This window comes from Blennius ocellaris (genome assembly GCF_963422515.1).
Source record: "Blennius ocellaris genome assembly, chromosome: 21".
NCBI classification, from domain to species: Eukaryota; Metazoa; Chordata; class Actinopteri; order Blenniiformes; family Blenniidae; genus Blennius; species Blennius ocellaris.
In genome coordinates, this window is record NC_137670.1 from 5,848,502 (window position 1) to 5,869,156 (window position 20,655).

At 46.9% G+C, this 20,655-nt stretch overlaps 1 protein-coding gene across 1 annotated transcript; it reads right to left on the reverse strand.

Annotated features, from left to right (window-relative positions):
* Positions 1-2,452: 2,452 nt before the first annotated feature.
* On the reverse strand, positions 2,453-18,751 carry tcerg1l (transcription elongation regulator 1 like; the record flags this gene model as incomplete). Its single annotated transcript, XM_080517004.1, has 10 exons — positions 2,453-2,609; positions 2,990-3,108; positions 4,780-4,869; positions 5,070-5,172; positions 5,263-5,347; positions 5,433-5,584; positions 5,669-5,706; positions 5,895-5,974; positions 12,732-12,901; positions 18,651-18,751. The coding sequence occupies 10 exons, from the start codon at positions 18,749-18,751 to the stop codon at positions 2,453-2,455; spliced, it is 1,095 nt and encodes a 364-aa protein (XP_080373130.1).
* Between the last annotated feature and the right edge of the window lie 1,904 nt (positions 18,752-20,655).

Below are 20,655 nucleotides of genomic sequence, written 5' to 3' on the forward strand. Positions count from 1 at the left end.
ACATGTATACACACAGACAACTGCATACGACACAACTCCATACAACATGGAGACACAACTACACACACATGAACACACATGACTACACTTAGACACACATCAACACAGTAAGAAGACACAATATACACAGACATGCAATACACATCCCATGAACACATAACTACAAACTAAATAGGTCCACAACTACACACACACAACTACACATAGACACACAACTACATACATACATGAACACACAACTACGCGCAATCTGAACACGCAACTACACCCAGAGACACACAACACGGACACACAGCCAACACTTTCGGGCATCACATGTGTGATGACAGCAGGAATACATGACTGTTTCCACGGCAACAGCATCAACACTCAGCACACACACACACACACACACACACACACACACACACACACACACACACACACACACACACACACACACACACACACACACACACACACACACACACACACACAGAGAAATCACTTACCAACCAATTTGGAAGCCTTAGGGACTCTCTCTGTGTGTGTGTGTGTGTGTGTGTGTGGGTATGTGTGTGTGAGTGTGTGTGTGTTAGCCTGCTCCCTACAGCATGCTACCAGCAGTTAGCTTCACTGCAGCTGAGTATGTGTGTGTGTGTCAGCATCAGTTCTGCCTCCCCCGGCCTCGCTGTGTCTCTGTCCCTGTCTGTGTGTGTGTCCCCCCCCCCTCTGTCTGTCCCCCCCTTCCCGTGTCCCACCCTGTCTGTCCTTACCTACCTGTGTCTGTTGGTCTGTAGCAGTTAGCAGGTAGCTCCTGTCAGAGAGGGTCTAAGTGTCGGTGCTGTTAGCATCTCTGCAGCCTGTGCTGGCGTCATCTCCTCCCCCCTTCCTCCCCCCTGCCTCCCCCATCACCCTCTCCTCCCACAGCCTCGCTCAGCTGTGAGAGCTCAGCATCGTCACTTTATCTCCCTCTGCTGGACGTTCCACATCAACGCATTTGGGTCTTGTCTTGGTCCAGGGTCTTGGCCTTGACTTAATCTCTTCCACCCAAATTCTTGGTCTTTGACTTGACTTCTCGTGCCCTTAAAGTCTTGTTCCTGAGTTAGTATTTGGATACTCTGGTCATTGTCTCAATTTCATGTCTGCCGCCTATAAAGTCGAACCTTGGTCTTTACTCGGTCCCTGACCTTAAAAACTTGATCTTGCCTTGGTCTCAGGATGTCCCAGTCTTAGTCTTGACTTGGCCTCACTCCCCTTAAAGTCTTGGAACATCTGGTCTTGGTCTTTGACTCGGCCTCAGGGTAGGTGGTCTTGACTTCAACACTAAATAACTCCAAAGAAAACATCCTGACAGCAGCATTTTCAGAGTAATCCTCATAATCTTAATCTTGGCAGTACTTTAAGAGTCATGTCGGAAAAGTACACTAGAAATTTGTGGGTGAACTTGCAAATAGACTTGCAAATAATACTTTGAGGGTACCTTTATCATTCAGTCAGAGGTCTTGGCTTCAGAGAGATGTTCATGTCACTTGGAGTACTTTGGGTGCTCTGAGTACTTTCTCTAAGAGTACTATCAGAAAGCTTTTGTAGTAAGTTCATAGTACTCTCAGAGGTCTTTCTGACCTACTTTTATCTTACGTACTTTTATCTGAGTAGTATACTGAGTATTTAGAGTAGTTTCTAAATGACCAAGATAACGTTCTGTCTCACACACATTGAAACACTTTAATCTGTAAACACGTCATGAATAATTTCCAATGAAACAGAAATACTTCAACACGAACGCCGGCCAATGCGACGTTAGGACACCGAAAAACATCCAATGAGAACATGAGGGACGCCAAGTCCGTCCAATCACAGCCCACTATGCTGACAGGTGAGGGGGAGGAACTTAATGACACATCATCAAACACACACTGCAGCTGAGAATCATGGGTAATGTGGTCTTAGTGGGAGCAAAGGCCTTTCCACCTTTCAATGTAAACATTTGACAGAGAGAACAAGAGTGAACGTATAACAGAGTACACGGATGGCAGAGCGCTAATGTGTGAGATGATCTTTATGAGTGGTTCTTCATTGTATCTTCTCTTGTCTTGGGTGCGTGAGAATCAATGGATGAATGAATGAATGAATGAAGCTACTGTACCAAGTAACGGCACCTGCAGCTACAGAAACACACATCAACGGGATTCCTTTTCACATTTTGTGGCACAGTTTGATCAGTACAACCAGTTTTTTCCAGTAGAACTAGTTTATCCTAGACAACTAGTTAAAACAGATATATCACAGGTATATCAAGTTGGTTCAGTTGTTTTAACAGGTGACTCAGACTCGGTTGGTTCTTGTCCACTTCAGTTCATATAAAACAGAGTCCAGGTGCTCTCAGAAGGTGGTCCCGGGACAGGCGCATGGGGTCTGAGGTCTGTGGGGGGATGGAGGGGTGGGGGGTCAGGAAGGTCCAACAGGGTTCTCATCTCATCTTCCTTAGCCGGCCTCTGTTCTCTTTGTCCCTCCTCTTTAATGACGAGACGTGTTGGCTGAAAAGCATTTCCTGTTCCTTCCCCCTGTTCAGGGCACTGAACCGCTGGTCACCGTGGAAACGGGCAGAGAACTCCTTAAAAGTCCACCTGCAGAGAAAAAGTCAAACTAATTAGAAGCAATAGTTTTCAATAGTCCCTTGCGAACTACAAATTCACTAAGTGATTCTTAAAGCTGTTAAGAGTATGAAAACCTATAACAGTCCTGAGAGTTCTGCTCCATGTGAGACATCTACAGTCTGGGACAGATCCCAAAAATGTGCGACTTCTACAACCTGTGGGGGTTCCAAAAAAATGTCCTACTTCCTGAATGTGAGATAGTGTAGAAGGAGAAAACTTGATTAAAATGTAAAAATCATCACACTGAAGGTGTGTACTTGTTCGGAACTACTGTGCACACGCACGCACACACGGACGCACAACCAGAACCAATCGACCAACCAACCAATCAATAAACACTCAAAAAAGACCTGCTGGTGATCTTTGACTCCTCCAGAAGCTGCTTGAACTCTTCTCGAGCCTTCTGCAGTTTGGACCTCTTTTCTTTATACTCCTCCTTCACTCTGCTCTTCACAAATTGCTCAAACTCCTGTAAACACACACACACACACACACACACACACACACACACACACGCACACACACACATTGTTATCAAAGTGACATCGCATACTCCTGAGGCCTGTACTACGACACTGGATTTTTCTCTTATCGAGGTACCTTCAAGGATTAACCCTGGATTTTCCGTACTACGACGCTCGCTCACTTCTCACCGGGATAAATCACCCCGGTAACTTACGCTGAATGTCTAACCTGCTCCGGACCAGGTTATGTTCTTGATAAACGGTCAGAGCTCCGCCTCCTGACCAATCAGATCTCTTGGAAAATGACCCATTCTTAAATGATGGTGATTGGTGACGGGTTCAGCGCTGAGCTGCAGCTGAGAGGAGATGAGAGAGTATTCAGAGCGATCTTTTTGACATCATAAAATAAATCCTGGTCACTGAGGCTTTGAAGGTTGTTCTTGTTCTTGACTTGTTCCAAGTCTGTTTTTCTCCATGAGGGTTGATCTGGAATAATGAGGTTAATGATCACACCTGACAACTGCAGAAACATGAATTTATGGAACGCAGAACTACTTGTGCCGTCGCAGTGATGAATTAATGTTCCAACACAAAAGATCTATTCCAGCCCCAAAACAACTCGATGGAAAGTATAAACCAAAAGAAGAGTAGTGAGGAAGTTCAGCCCGACACGTTTCTGCTGTAATAAAGTGAAACTGAATGATCACAGTGCTGTCCGTTTATACTGCAGATGAAATAATATCGTATAATCGCACGAAGTCACGCATTTAACAGGTCAGGAATGTTCTGGTTTTGGACGTGTTGGGAGGAAGTATATAAAAAGCCGGGCCCGGTAGGGTGTTTCATTCGAGTCTGTGCAATCAACAACAGAACACCTTGTATGAGCTATGCCACCGAAAAAGAAATCGAGAGGTTGAAGAAGACGCACCTGCACTGAGGAGGGCAGCCCCCGGGGTTGTCACCTCCTTTTCGGAGGATGAGAAAGAGCTCATCACTGAAATTCCTCCAGCAGAATCCGACGCTGTACTGGAATGAATCAGTCTTCGTTATTGTTTGTCTTGGCAAACAGGCGGCACTAAAAACAAGTGGTGTTTCAATCAGCGAAAGATTAGTGCTGAACCCACATTTCAGCACCATGGACAGTTCCTGGCGCGTTTTTCATTTTCGGCTGCTGTTACTTTTTCCAGGATCGCCTGGAAGAGCTCTGGAGGCATCCTCCGATAGTTCCGATCTATCAAGTAGTGCCCCAGCTTTTCCCTTCTGTCGTCTGATAACCATTTGAGCACCCACATGGACCGTGCCCTTCTCACCCGCTTTCTTCCTACCTGTTGCGCTCTGGTCTTTCCCTCTCTGCGACGTGTTTCAAAATGTCCATGTTTCAGCCTTGACGGAACGTGAAAAAACGTGCCAGACCTTCCTGAGAACGCGAGAAATGTGAAAGGTCCCACCAGAACGTGACAAGTCTTGAGGGAACTTGTCAAGACGAGAATGCAAAGAAAAAAATTGGCCAAAATGCCACGGCGCACTACGTTTCGGGCAAAACGGGTGCTGCCGTGGCTGCCGGGGAACATAATGTCAACCGAGCGCAGTTCAACCCAGGAAACAGAGAAATCCTGGGTATGTTTATCACGGCCCGTCGTACAGGCCTCAGGTCAGTGAGAGAGCCGTGTTCTGACCTGCTTCCTCTGCTCGGACGTCAACAGCAGGTATCGAGGGTCAAACACCATCTTATGGAGCTCCTTCTCCCAGGTAGAGAAAGCTGAGACCTGAGAGGACACACACACACACACAGATTTTGAGGTATGTTTGGTAAGACATGGCAGGGTGGGGGAGTGGGAGAGGTGTGGCTCTAAGAGGCGGAGCTTCTTTTTCTCATCGTAATGTCAAGCAGCTCACGCTCAGATCATCTAAAACCAGAGTGCAGAACAGTGAGAGGAGCTGTGGGTGGACGGCACAAAGAACTCACCCCTCGTTCCAGCAGCATCTGTCTGTAGTGAGACCGCCGCAGCTCTAGGGGGAGCAGCTTCACGTCTCCTGGATGGGGGACTAAAGACAGAGACTCCTCTGTCCTGCAGAGAGACAGACACAACCAATCACGTCGGTGTGTGCTGATGACATCAGTCGACGTCCTGACCCCTGACTGGCTCCTTCAAACTCACCTGTTCCTCTTGTGCTTGTGGTCGTCGTCTCCGTCCTCATCGTCTTCACCTTGGGAACCAGATGACTGACAGCCAGAGCCGCTCCCTGTCTCAAGGAGCCACAGACAGGTGAGACACAGACGCACAGGTGAAAACACGATGAGGCTGCAACACAGACAGGCGAGACTGACCATCAGGGGTCAACTTTTTCCTCTTGTGCGGGGGGTCCTCAATGATGCGGCTGATGTCTCGGCCAATCAGTTCCCCCGGCGTTTCCCACACAGAGAGGTGGATTGTGGGATTGAAGAAGAACACGCGGTCATCTCCGGTCCAAACTACACACCTGAAAGCAAACCCATCGTTCCACATGAATGTTTGATGAGCTCAAGACAAGAAAAAAGATCATCAATCACTGAGCAGCTGTTACCATGGCGACCCAGGGACGGGTGTTGAGGCAACAGGACGCTTGTTTTCTGTTTTCTCACCCCTCTCCTCTTCATCTTCCTCCTCCTCCTCCTCCTCCTCCCCCTCCCCTCTGTGTGCACACTGTAACACACAAACACTCTGTAACGGCAAGTAGCTGAATATTAGTCCTTGTAAATTTAATTTAGATTCTTCTTATTGACAACCTGACGCCTCTTGTGCGGACGCACCTGAGTGTCCGACGTCCTCCCCGCCCTCAGCAGTAACGCTCCGCCGTACGACACTTTCGCCCCGCCCATCAGCCGCTTCTCTGACAGACAAATGTCAGCATATGAAACATACTTCAAATGACGAAAAGGAGTAGATGATGTGTTTGCGATCAATGCAGAGGCACCCTGTCGTGAGACGGTGAGGGATGTGCTGTGACACGTGGACAGGCAATCTCTGGCTAAGCTTCTCATCGTCTTCAAGAGAAGACGATGAGACGCCGTGACAGGAGCTGTGTGGTCACGTGACCACGATGACAGAAGCTATCATGCACACATCGGAGAGATCAGATTCGGCCTGAGAGTCCTTTCACACTCATGTGACCCCAACCTGCACCAGAACACAACCGACAGACAGACAGATGGACAGACAGGTCTTACTGTGTCTGTAGTCTGTCAGCAGAGTGAATCTGGAAGAAAATCTTGAGGAAAAAAACGAGGGAGGAACTTTTTTCATCACCTGAAAGAAATAAGATCGAGATTAGAGGGACAGACAGATGGACAGAAAGACAGACAGACAGACAGACAGACTCACCTTGACAGGTAAAACAGGACACCTGTCGTTTGTCAGATAGGGAAACACCGGTCCAAACAGACACTTCTGTAAGAGAGAGAGACGTGTAGTAAGCCAGTTTGTCTCTGTCTCTACATGTCTGTATCAACTTTCCGTCTCTTTGTCTGTCTATCTCTTCCTGTCCATGTTTACCTATTTGTCTCGACCTGTCTGTCAATGTCTCTTCAAGTTGTGAGGTTAAGTGACGTGACGTTCGTAACCTGTTTGGGTGGGGACAGTGTTTTGCCCCGTCTGACTGATGGTCGTAGCCACACTCCTCTTCGCCACTGATAGGGGACGACCAGAGGCCACGCCTTCTCAAGCCTCTGAGTGGGAAGCCCCGCCCACTCCCAATAAGCTCCACCTACAAGGTGACATCTTTGTTTAGTGATTATCGGTCCTCCTCATCTGTCCAGCTTCCTGTTTGTTTGGCGTTAGTATGAATCTGATGGACAGGAAAGACACATCAATGCAAGTTGTGTGTGTGTGTGTGTGTGTGTGTGGGGGGGGGTCAGTGTTTCTTCGAGTTGTGACCAGCAGGGGGCATCAGAACTTGAGGAGCAAGAGGAAGAAAAGTGTGTGCCAGTGTTTTCTTTTTTCTTTCTCTGTAAGGAGGGATGACTGACAGATCATCTTCTTCTTCTCCTCCTCTGCTGCTCTTCGCCTCGTCTGACAAATGCAATCAGTGTCACATTTAAATGCGATCCACACACACTGCGTAGCAGAGTGTGTGGATCTGCAGCCTCTGCAGTTATGACTGAGACTTGTTAACCCTTTGCTCTCTCTGCAGCTGACAATATGCAGCCAGGCCATCCACAAAACTAAACTGTGTCCAAACAACAGCTGGAAGGAAGGACCACACACCCATACAGGACCAATTGGGACAGTGGGACACAATCGGACCCTCATGAACTGTATCGGACCCAACAGGAGCCAAATGACCCACCATGAACCACAGACCCCTGAAGGATGGAAAAAAAACCATTTGCATAGCCCCTAATGTAACACAGTCATCTCAAGAAACAATTACGGAGAAAGAAAATAGACAACTTGAGCAATCACAGGCCATGGTGGAAAAGAAAAACTCAATTTTCACAGGAGGAAGCCATAGCAGAACCAGACCAAGAGGAGGTGCCTTTTTGCTTTTCCAGTTGGAGTGAGGGGACAGAAAGAGAGAAAAGAACAGATTGCCTTAAACCTTGTTTCCATTGCGCAGTACGATATGACAGGGTACGGAACCGCAAAGCATACCCAGACCCAAATCTATTTCCACTGCAAAGAGTACGGTTAGATATCACAAAACCTATTTAATAAAACAACCAGGGTGAGCAGAGCAGCGTATGGAAACAACGGGAGGGTTTATTCAGTCGTTGAGAGCTTAAAATATGGTGGGCTTGTCAAGAGTGACGGTCATAAGTGCCAATCAGCCGGTGGCTGGGTTGTAGCTCGTTCAGATGGAGCCTGAACCAATGTGTTAGGTCGCCCAATGGAAGGGTTATGAAAAATGGTGCTTTCGGTACTATCCACAACTTTTGTGAATGGGAACACATGAGAACCCGCACTGTACCCAGAGAATTTACAGAACCTACCAAAGACCAAAGGCCAAAGGACTAAACAGAAACCACATGGAAGTACATGATTCAGTGGTACTAGACAGGACTCCAAAGATCCAACAGAACTTCCACTACCTTAGACTCGGGACACACACACACACACACACACACACACACACACACACACACGCACGCACGCACGCACGCACGCACGCACGCACGCACGCACGCACGCACGCAGACAGTATCCCTCAAGAGCTCCTAATCATCAGCTTTGATTGACAGGTGTGCCTTTACCAGGACAACCGTTTTAAATTCTCCCTGAGTGGACTCAATTGCATCATGGGAAAAGAAGAAACCTTTCATGGTCTCGCTCTCTTTCTCTCTGTGTGTGGTAACGTCTCTCCTTCGCTCAGGACATAAAAGAACGATTCATCTGCATCTGAATGGAGATTAACTCCGTGTGTGCGTGCGTGTGTGTGTGTGTGTGTGTGTGTGTGTGTGTGTGTGTGTGTGTGTGTGTGTGTGTGTGTGTGTGTGTGTGTGTGTGTGTGTGTGTGTGTGTCTGTGCAGCAGCTTTGTCTAAAAGCACGCGGATGTTCATTCTCAGCTCTCTTTCGTTTGAAGTGTCTCAATCTAATTTTCTGACTTCGTCTCATCATCGCTCCTCCTCTAATCCACTTTCTATATTTTCTACCTTTCTGTTATTATATCCTTCTATCTCTCTATCTCTCTCTCTTGGTCTCTCCTTCAATCTGTAGCTCTCATCCTCTGTCTGCTTCTCTGTCTCTCTGTCTACATCTCTCCCTCACTGTCTCTCTCTCTCTCTCGCTCTCACTTTGTCTCTCGCTCACACTGTTTCTCTTACTCCATCTCTTCCTCTCTTTCTGCCTCTGTCTCTCGGTTCTTCTTTGATCATCCTCAGCCATTCTTTCATTAAAGTAGAATTTGGGGAAGAACGTTTCACACTGACCGGCCAATCACAGTCGAGTGGAGCAGGTCCAGGGTTGCCATAGAAACACAGAGCTGTCACTATCAGTCGCAACTAACAGTCGCCACAGCGGTGGGACATGAAATATTTCAACAACCGGCCACAAATTACATCTTTCCTTTTGTTGGTGTGACATGTGGGCAAAGACAAGAGGGGCTGATGGAAAACTTCCAGAGGTGAGACGGAGCAGGACGGAGCTGGAGAGACAGAAAGACAAACCACCGCACAGGCGGAAATGAATACCGATTGCACACAGACGGTCTGAACGGTCTTTCCGTCCTTGGCCCATTGCAGAAGAACAAAATCCTATCGTCCCGTCACGCAGTCAGTCCTTTCAACCGTCCAGTGGTTGTAAAGTGTTTGTGGATCTCTTTTATGTTTGGATGCTGCTTTTGGAACTGAAAGCCAAATAGTGGATCAGAAAGAAAAAAGAAAAGAAAAAAAACGACCACCGCACAGACAGAAAAACAAACCATTGGACAAGAAAATAAAAAGCATGCAACAGCAAAAACATCTAATGATCTTTTTTATTTATTTATCAGCACCTTTAAATACACCCAAGGTCCCTGAACACAGCGAACATGTTAAATGGAGGAGGAGGTCGGTGAGGTCTGGGGGAGCGAGGTCATGGAGACCCTCCGATGTCTGATGTAGAATTTCTAACTCAACGTGTGGATGAAGAGGAGGTGGAGCTGATGGAGAGCTGGGGTTACGTGATGAAAAGGAATGGAGTTCGGGTGAGGATCTGGGCAATGGCATTTTGAAGCAGTTTGGAGTTTACGGACGGATTTTTAGAAGGAGACCAAAGAGACAAAAAAGGGCATTACATTGGTCTGAACAGGAGGTGACCAGCTCGTGGTCCGGTGTGGAGGTGCTGCTGGGTGAGGAGGAGGAGGAGCACAGGCGGTTCATGTTGCGTAGGTGGAAGGATGCAAAACGTTCGGTTTGAAATGACGGAGCGCCGTTGAGGGTGTCGTCTAGACTCCTTTGCATTTATGAGTGTTGTGTGACAAAGTATGGTAAGGTTCAAGACTTTTGTAAGCTGAGAAACCAGTCAGAAGAAGATAATTGAAAATAAGACAGGAGGAGCAGGAGCAAGAGGAGGAGCAGGAAGAATGAGGAGGAGCAGGAAAGACCTGGTCTTTAATAAGCATTTTTTCATTCAAATGAATTTAATTATTCATTAAAGGCACTGAAGTGTGTGTGTGTGTGTGTGTGTGTGTGTGTGTGTGTGTGTGTGTGTGTGTCTAATCAGTGATATCCAGTTGGGTCTGTTGTAATGAGCAGACCTGCTGTGAAATTATTCACCAAATTCAATTTGTGTGTGTGTGTGTGTGTGTGTGTGTGTGTGTGTGTGTGTGTGTGTGTGTGTGTGTGTGTGTGTGTGTGTGTGTGTGTGTGTGTGTGTGTGTGTGTGTGTGTGTGTGTGTGTGTGTGTGTGTGTGTGAGTGTGTGAGAGAGACTGTGATTGCTAATGTTATTCTCAAAAACAGAAAGTCGGTCAGAATAATTCATGACGTTTGTTCCTGAAGTGAACTATGAGGAGGACGAGGATGAGGATGAGGATGAGGAAGACCCACGGCAGGAGGAGGAGGAGGAGTTACATCATAGTGGCTTCCAGGTCATAAATATTCTGAGTGTATGTGACTTGTAAGTGAAGTGGATTGCATGATGGGATGCGTCAGATGAAATATGGGCAAAATAAGATGAGTTTGAAGATCTTCATCACTTCGGCCAACAAGCTGCTACTGGCAACTCAACACCGCCTCACTGACACTCATGATCGTGAACATGAAGACGTTTTAAGATCAATATTACTGTACACACACACACACACACACACACACACACACACACACACACACACACACACACAAACACACACCACACACACACACACACACACACACACACACACACACACACAAACACTTGCTGAAAGTTAATGGCTCTTGAGGCCAATTACCACAATTTCTGGTCTCTCGATCAATCAGCTAGGCCAATTACACGCTCTGTGTGTGTGTGTGTGTGTGTGTGTGTGTGTGTGTGTGTGTGTGTGTGTGTGTGTGTGTGTGTGTGTGTTGTGTGTGTGTGTGTGTGTGTGTGTGTGTGTGTGTGTGTGTGTGTGTGTGTGTGTGTGTGTGTGTGTGTGTCTGTAGTACAAAGGAGAGCCTTGTAAAGATGAGCTATGAGCTGTCCTTCTGAAAATATCCAATTACACCCTAGAGATCTGTGTGTGTGTGTGTGTGTGTGTGTGTGTGTGTGTGTGTGTGTGTGTGTGTGCAATAGAGCTCTGCTCAATGTTTATAGAGTCTCTTTATCAAACTGTGTCTGAACACAGAGAACAGGAGGCTTACCGCGCGCGTGTGTGCGTTTGTGTGTGTGTGTGTGTGTGTGTGTGTGTGTGTGTGTGTGTGTGTGTGTGTGTGTGTGTGTGTGTGTGTGTGTGTGTGTGTGTGTGTGTGTGCGGCTGTCTTCCTGTTTACGTCAATGTTGTGTTTACTGTCAGCCAATCACACTGTGTAAACACAGCTCTGTGTGGACATGATTCAGGCAGCAGTGATGACAGGCTGCACAGTGTGACTTGCTCGTTTTGATTACTGAACGGGTCGCTGGTTTGAGTCTCAGTCCAGGTACCCGCTGACAAAGCTCCCCACCTGGCCGCTCTCCCAACCATCAGTGTTTGAGGTTCATCTGTCGGACCTCCAGTGACTCCTCGAGGTCCTGCAGAGGCCTCGTCATCCTGAAGCCCAACTCACACCAGTGAGTTCACTGAGCTAGTTCAGGGCTGATGAGGTTCCTCCTCAGTAAACAGGAGGCCAGTGAAACAGCAACAGAGCAGGTTTCGATCATGTTCATGCAATAGCTAACAGCCAGGACAAAGAGGCTCTCCAACCGTAGAGGAGATACATTAATTAGTCACTGCGTGTATTCAGAGCTGCAGATAAAGGTTTAATGATGTAAAACAGACTTTGTGAACTTGGGTGGAGTGACACGGGAGATAAATCGCTATAATAACATGAAGTGTGTGAAATGCGGAGAGCGACTTAAAGCAGGACACTGTGAAGTTGATCGTTTTTCTCTGAGTCATCGTATTGTGGAAGCAGCATGCTGCGCCGTCGATGAGCCTCGGAGCTGCAGGAAATGCAGCTGCAGTAGCATGAAATCCAGCGCTAATCCACAAAGAGTGAAACAAAGAAAACCAGCAGAGGGCCCAAGGAGGAGGAGGAGGAGGAGCAGGAGGAAGAGCATCAGGAGGAAGAGCTGGATTCCGGTCAGAAGCAGGATCACCTTGCGTCTGTGACATCATCACTGTGGTTCATAAGCTTGACGAGAGTGACGATCGTTCACGACCAATCAGCAGATGAGCTGAGGCCGTGTGGAACAACGACGCGGACGGAGGCCCTTCACTTCTTCACCTCGCCGGCACAGACGGAACGCGATTGTTCACGTGACGCCAAATGATCAGGATCTACACCACACTGACTGACACTGAAAGCCTCGCCACTCACACTCATCGCTCTAAAAAAACCTGCCATACATGCGTCGATTAAATAAAATTGTAGGGCCGGTCGGTGACGGAGGGGCGGATGGACGACTCTGGTCCCGGTGGGTCCGAGGCTCCGCCCACACCCTGATCTAGACTGTTGTTTTTTTTTGTTTCGCGAGCGGCGTTTGTTCCAGAGAACCGAGCTCGGACTGACCTGCGGGAGGAGGAGGAGGAGCGGCCTGGATGGGCAGCCGGAGAGGAGACGCAGAGAGGAGGTGCAGCGGGGAGGACGGAGGGAGCAGGTCAGCGATGGGGAGGAAGACAAGGAGTCCTCCGGGTCCGGGTCTCTGGCCTTTGTCGTGTCTCTCAGCACTGCAACTGGAACTGGAAAGACGAAACAGACGACACGTCAACTCGAACTACAAACTGTGTGTGTGTGTGTGTGTGTGTGTGTGTGTGTGTGTGTGTGTGTGTGTGTGTGTGTGTGTGTGTGTGTGTGTGTATGTAACTATACTGTATGTGTGTGCATGCAAATATGTGTGTACATGTGAATAACGTGTGTGTGTGTGTGTGTGCTTCTTTCAAGAAATGCTGACCTAAATCTGACAGCAGCATACGCAAACAATGAAACACGATGCAGAGACGTTGGATTTGGCACGACGCAAAAAAAAAAAAAAAAAAAAATTGCTCAGATCAAAGCTTGCCGCTCGCAGCCTCTGCTTCCTGTTCACTCGGGAGAGGAACCCGGCGCATGTTCTGATCACGGGCTCTCTGCGCAGGGTGCTATTTCAGATATCTCCGGTTATATCCCGGCTCAGAACATTACAAGCTCACCCAGGCTTTTAAGGCTTTTATGGCTTCCAGACAAACTTGTCGCTTGACACGGTGATCGCTATCATTTGCTTTCATAGATAAGTGGAGCTGTGTGTCTTTTCTTTTCTTTTTTTTTCTGCAGCGTCCTCTCTCTCTCTCTCTCTCTCTCTCTCTCTCTCTCTCTCTCTCTCTCTCTCTCTCTCTCTCTCTCTCTCTCTCTCTCTCTCTCTCTCTCTCTCTCTCTCTCTCTCTCTCTCTCTCTCTCTCTCTCTCTCTCTCTCTCTCTCTCTCTCTCTCTCTCTCTCTCTCTCTCTGCTTCATTATGTACCACGTTTACAACAGGTGCTTGCAAAAATTGCCGTTTCCTCAGATCCCCTTTATCCGAGGCAACAAAAAAAGAGCAGATTTATCAACCAACCGTCTCACCTGCACAGTGACTTTTTGTGCAGTTGTGAAACAATTCAACTGGAGTCCCTCTAAACACTAAAAGTGATTCTAATCAATAAATAAAAGCTGCTGTAAAATTTAAACTGACATGATGAAAGTTTAAGAGTTTTGCGCGCCGCCTTGTTTGAACTCCTTTCTCTGGTTCCGGGGCGCTAAATGTAATCTTAAAGTTAACAGTACATGTTCTTTTTGGGGTTTGTTTGTTTGTTTGGGTTTTTTTTTTTAGTGGAAACGTTGTGAATGTTGATCCCCTCTCATCCTGTTTGTGAATTTCAGAGCTGGATTTCACATGCAGACGTTTGTTTTTTTTTTCCATCTGTGAGTCTGAAGTGAAAATCTGAGACGAATCAATCAGCGGCAACTCTCAACGGAAGAGAAACGGCGCTTTCTGCCAGGAAACATCAGCAGCAGCACGACACACGCCCACGCTCAGCAAAATAAAAGCACATTTAATCTGCATTTATTTTTTGTTTGGCTTCCACCATCGTTTCACAAACACACACACACACACACACACACTCATAGTACACACATCGGGAATCCACAGAAGGGAACGTGTTTGAATCTGATCTGTGATCCACGAAAACATTACAGTGAAGACAAACACTGGTTGACACGCCTTCAAGGTCTGCTCCGGATCGTCTGCTTCGAGTTTTCTTTAATGCGTAAATCTACGTGCGAGCACGCACGCACGCACACGTGCACGCCTTATCAGTGTGGCTGCTTGTGAGAGATGACTGGTCAATTCGAAGACGCCCAGTGGAGCATGATGGGAAACAATTTGAGGCGACAGGCGTGTTCAATATAGCGGACCAAGGAATTGAAAACGCGGACCAAATAAGGTCGACGGGCGAAAGCCACAAATGCAACGTTTCTGTTGACTGAAATGAGTTGAGCGTTAGCGGAGGACGGGCGAGGATGCGTGTGGGCGTGTGCGGGACCTCTGAGCAGAAAGCCACACGTCTGTGAAATATGAACCCCGTTGTCATGGTAACTTCGGAGACGTATGAATGCAGCCTGCCGAGAACCGCGGCGAAGGTTGCTGGTTCGAATCCGCGGTGACGAGGCCGATTGGCTTTCAGAGCAAATTGACACGTAAAATGTGAAACAGTAAGTTGATGTGCCGGCGTCAGATAAGCAGCGGGTCGCCGGGTTCAGTCTTACCTGAGAGGTGGGACGGAGATAGGAGCAGGCGTGACCTGGGGGCGTGTCCACCTGGCCTGTGAAGCACCTGATTGGTTAGTAGGAGGGGCTTCTCTCTCATGAAAACACCCACTTCCTCTGGAGAGGTCCAGCCCTCAGCCAGCTGCAAAGATGCGAACATAGTGAGTGTGTGTGTGTGTGTGTGTGCGTGCGTGCGTGTGTGTGTATGTATGTACCTTTGGGAAGGGATGATGAGAGTGGAGAGGTGACGACCGATAGAGCGGTGGGAGGACAGGAATGACTTCCACCGCGGGGCGTTCCCACTGAAGAAACAAACAGCTTGAGCCTGGTTTATTGGCAGGCAGGTTACGGTGGTAAGTGACAGGGTTTTTATGAAACTGACAGAGTTTCATAGAGGGGAAACCACTTTTTTTTTTTTTTTTTTTTTTTTTTAAATCAAAAGTGATATCAAAATGTATTTGAGGCAAGTGACACACCCAGCTTTATCCTTATCCTGACCCACGGAGGTGACAGGTGAGACACTTTTCATGGCTGGTTGCAAACACGTTTGGTGTTTATTATAGATGACACCCCTGTGTTTTGTAGCAAAACCGTTGTGCGAGATGATACAAAATAATGTTGTTCTTTTATGCAACAAATTTGTTACAAGTAATAGGGAAGTAGGAGCAAAGCCTTTTGTTACTAATTGTTTTCATGCAGTGTCTGGCTGGGGTTGGGAGGAGAGAGAGCTGGGATGGAAACCAGATGGAAATCCAGGTAATATTTTCTGTGGTAGGTGACCGTTTTTGTGGCAGGCAACAGTCATGAGAGGTGACAGTATTTACGGCAGCTTACAGTGGTTATGGCAGGTGACAACATTTACAGCAGGTGATAAAGGGTTTATGGCAGGTGACAGTGTTTATGGCAGGTGATAAAGTGTTTATGGCAGGTGATAAAGTGTTTATTGCAGATGATAAAGGGTTTATGGCAGGTGACAGTGTTTATGGCAGGTGACAGTGTTTATGGCAGGTGATAAAGTGTTTATGGCAGCTGACAGTGTTTATGGCAGGTGACAGTGTTTATGGCAGGTGATAGAGTGTTTATGGCAGGTGACAGTGTTTATGGCAGGTGATAGAGTGTTTATGGCAGGTGACAGTGTTTATGGCAGGTGTTAAAGTGTTTATGGCAGGTGATAGAGTGTTTATGGCAGGTGACAGTGTTTATGGCAGGTGATAGAGTGTTTATGGCAGGTGACAGTGTTTATGGCAGGTGATAGAGTGTTTATGGCAGGTGACAGTGTTTATGGCAGGTGTTAAAGTGTTTATGGCATGTGATAAAGTGTGTATGGCAGGTGACAGTGATTATGGCAGGTTATAGAGTGTTTATGGCAGGTGATAAAGTGTGTATGGCAGGTGACAGTGATTATGGCAGGTTATAGAGTGTTTATGGCAGGTTATAGAGTGTTTATGGCAGGTGAGACCATATTTATGGGAGTTGACACCGTGTTTATGACAGGTGTCACAGTGTTTATGAGAAGTGAGGCAGTTTGTCAGGCAGGTGACACAGCGGTGATGGGAGGTGACTCAGTGTGAATAGTAGGTGACAGTTTGTCTGACAGTTTTTGTGACATGTGACAGTCATCACAGATGCTGCGAAACCATTTTCGAGACTTAACACGGAACAAACAGTAATGAATGAGAAGAATAACATCACGCAAAAATCTTAGCGAACCATGAATCAAACTGACATTTAACTGACAGCTGTACGGCCTCCGATCACACCCACCTGTGATTTCAGACAGGTCGTGTTCTAATTTATTGTAATCAAGGCCCGGTTGAGGAGGTGCTCTGTAAACACTGGCAGACTCTTCAGATGCAGAAAGAAAACTTTATAAAAATAAAGGTGAAGCAGCTTTTGGATCCACAGTATCATCCGAGGTTTGGACGTGAAACGGTCTCGTAGGAGGGGAGATTTACAGCATGTGTTCAGAACAAAGTGCCGCTCTTAAACCTTTTCACATCCAACATAAACACGCTTTAAAGACAAAAAAATCCCATCAGAAGATAAGATGTTCAAATGTGTCGCTGCAATTTATGCAAGAAAGAATAAAGAAGAGCTGCTCCAGATAATTAACACGCCACCAATAATTAAGAGACAATTATTCACTTTGCCCTCGGGGATCATTAAAGTTTCATATTATCTGTGATTGCAGAGGCCGGAGCCGCTCACACGCTCCTCCGATCTGCCTGGAGAAGCCACGGGAGGACAGAGACGTGATGAGCCTGATCACGTCAAATATAAAATCCAATGAAAAACATGAGCAGATGAAACATGACGTGTGTGGTTCAGACTCGCAGAAACACAGCGAGTTGCTGACTGAATCAGGTCGAACACCTCCCGAATCAGGACAGACCATCAGACCTCCACCGAGTCGCACTCGCTCACAACCTCGTGGCTCGAAGGGAAACATCTGCTCCGATGAGAGAGGGGTGAGGACGCTGACTCAGCAATAATAATTCACTGCTTATGCCAGTGGTGTCACACCCATGACATCTGCACTGACGATGTCGATTTCACACACACAAAAAAAAGTCTCCAGGTGTGTTCCCTGTATCGAGTGTCACTTGTTTCACGGTTGTTAGTGTGTCAGCTGCTTTAATCAGGTGTGTTAGCCGAGCATGTGTGTTAGCTGTATGACAAGTGTGTTTGCTGTATCTATGTGTGTATGTGTGTGTGTGTGTTACCTGTATCAAGTGTATCAGGTGTGTGTATTCAGGTATGTTACCTGTATCAGGTATGTGTATTGAGGTGTGTTACCTGTATCAAGCATGTGTATTGAGGTGTGTTACCTGTATCAGGTGTGTGTATTGAGGTATGTGACCTGTATCAGGTGTGTGTATTGAGGTGTGTTACCTGTATCAAGCGTGTGTATTCAGGTGTGTTACCTGTATCAGGTGTGTGTATTGAGGTGTGTTACCTGTATCAGGTGAGTGTATTGAGGTATGTTACCTGTATCAGGTGTGTGTATTGAGGTGTGTTACCTGTATCAGGTGTGTGTATTGAGGTGTGTTACCTGTATCAGGTGTGTGTATTGAGGTGTGTTACCTGTATCAGGTGAGTGTATTGAGGTATGTTACCTGTATCAGGTGTGTGTATTGAGGTGTGTTACCTGTATCATTTGTGTGTATTGAGGTGTGTTACCTGTATCAGGTGTGTGTATTGAGGTGTGTTACCTGTATCAGGTGTGTGTATTGAGGTATGTTACCTGTATCAGGTGTGTGTATTGAGGTGTGTTACCTGTATCAAGTGAGTGTATTGAGGTGTGTTACCTGTATCAAGTGAGTGTATTGAGGTGTGTTATCTGTATCAGGTGTGTGTATTGAGGTATGTTACCTGTATCAGGTGTGTGTATTGAGGTGTGTTACCTGTATCAAGTGAGTGTATTGAGGTGTGTTACCTGTATCAAGTGAGTGTATTGAGGTGTGTTACCTGTATCAGGTGTGTGTATTCAGGTGTGTTACTTGTATCAACTAGGTGTGTTCTGGTTTGGTCACTTTTCCTCGGTGTGTATGTTCAGCTCAGGTAAGTGCATCAGGTGTGTCAGTGTGTTGCTGTGTCAAGGTGTGTTACCTGTATCAGATTTGAGTGTTCAGGTATCCACACCGCCGGCGGGTAAAAAACCAGAGGAGGCGTGGCCTGGTATGCCGCTGCTGCCGACCAACTTGCGAACCACAGCCACTGGGGGGCGGGGTCACTGCTGACTGACAGCCAGGGTGTGGCGGTTACCATGCCGACCGGCTGACTCTTAAACCTGGTGACCGGCAGCATCATGGTGACATCACCACCTGGGAGACAAGTGAAAGACATTCCTGGGTTCTCTGTATGTATATGTGTGTGTGTCTATGTGTGTGGGTGTGTCAGGAGGAATTGGCTTGAGAACCACATTAAACGCCCCTGTCTTTGAGTTTCCTGCAGTGACGAGTCAAATATCACAGCCACAGTGGCAGAGTGTGAATACCACATGAATACTTCATCAATATTACATCATAACAACAACAAACGCTGCATCAATAACTAACTAATGCTAAATCCATAGCCAGTAAAATACCACATAATTATCAGCATCGTGTCACAGTAGCTTTAATAATAGATAAATACCATAAAAACTCATCAATACTTTATCAATACTTCATGTTTCCGAGCCTGCTGCTGCCAGAGGAGCATTTAAAGGAGCCTTCTGTCAGTTTCTGCGAGAACGGAGAGAGAGACGTCACAATATGTTGAATCTGCTGCTGATCACACAGGTTCTGTCTCACATCTTCCAGTCATGACAACTTTAAGAAAAAAAAAACCCAGAACAGTTTTCACAGACTTCAGGTTAAATATAACTTTTCCACCGTCTGCACCTGTCAGGATCCCAGGAGGGCGGAGGACTACGCTGACAGTGTGAACTGCTGAGGTATTGATCTCGAAGCTGTGTCGTCATGGAGACGTGACACATCTGTGGCACGGAGATATTTGTTTATCTTTGGAGACACTGAATTATATTTGTAATTTTGTATGTTTACCGACAGGTTGTCACGGCGACACGTCGTGGGTTAAAGGAAGACCCCTTGAAACTAAGGCCCCATTGACAGACAGCGTTTCAAGAGAAAACGCATCGTTTTCGTTTTGGCAAAATTTGGCGTCTAACATGGCAACATTTTGAAACGAAGTCCGTTTACACAGAAATGGCAAAAACAATGAAAACGATGTAGTTAAGAGTTCAACAAAGTTACTTTTGCCTTGTGTCCGACAGGAATGTTGTCAAAAAGTTGCATTTCCCTCCGTTTGACATGGGAACAAAGTCGGAGCGTTTTCGAAAAAGTCCCAACTTGGGAACCGTTTTTAGAAAATGGGGATTTTTGGTGGCTCTGAGCATCGCCGTTACGTAAACAGACGCCCAGAATGCAACAGAAAATTTCCGTTTTTCATGTGAAAATATGCAAACGTGGCATAAACAATTGAGCTCACGGTCTTTTACGACGTTATCATGCAGACTGAAGCAGGAATACTAATTCCTCAAGCGTCCACGCTAACAATGCTAACTTCAATGCTATCGTTTAGGCTCAAGGTTCTGCAGCTTATAGTTCTCCGTAACTGAAACAGAACATTTCCAGACACTTTCCATCTCTTGCAGCACACTTTAATATGCACCGGTCCCTGGATGCTCTCTCTACACACACACACACACACACACACACACACACACACACACACACACACACACACACACACACACACACACACACACACACACACACACACACACACACACACACACACACTCTCTCTGTCAAGTCCCTGTGGCGCCACCTGGAGGTCAGAAATCTACTACTATTAAAAAATGTGTTTCTGACAAAGTGTGTCAGGGTGAAAACAGATAATGGTAACAGGTGTGTGTGTGTGTGTGTGTGTGTGTGTGTGTGTGTGTGTGTGTGTGTGTGTGTGTGTGTGTGTGTGTGTGTGTGTGGCAGGGCATCAACAATGACAACTATCTATCAGTAAACAAGTCAATAAGAATAAACCTCTAACAGAGACCAGGGACACCTGAACTCGGAAGTCCGGCTGCAGGGACTCGGAAGATCCGACTGCAGGAACTCGGAAGTCCATCGGTCCCTGGTCTCTCGGCTCCCGGGTCTCCTGGCTGATTACCGGTTCATTAAAGGGTTAAATCCAGGTCCGTGTCACCCACC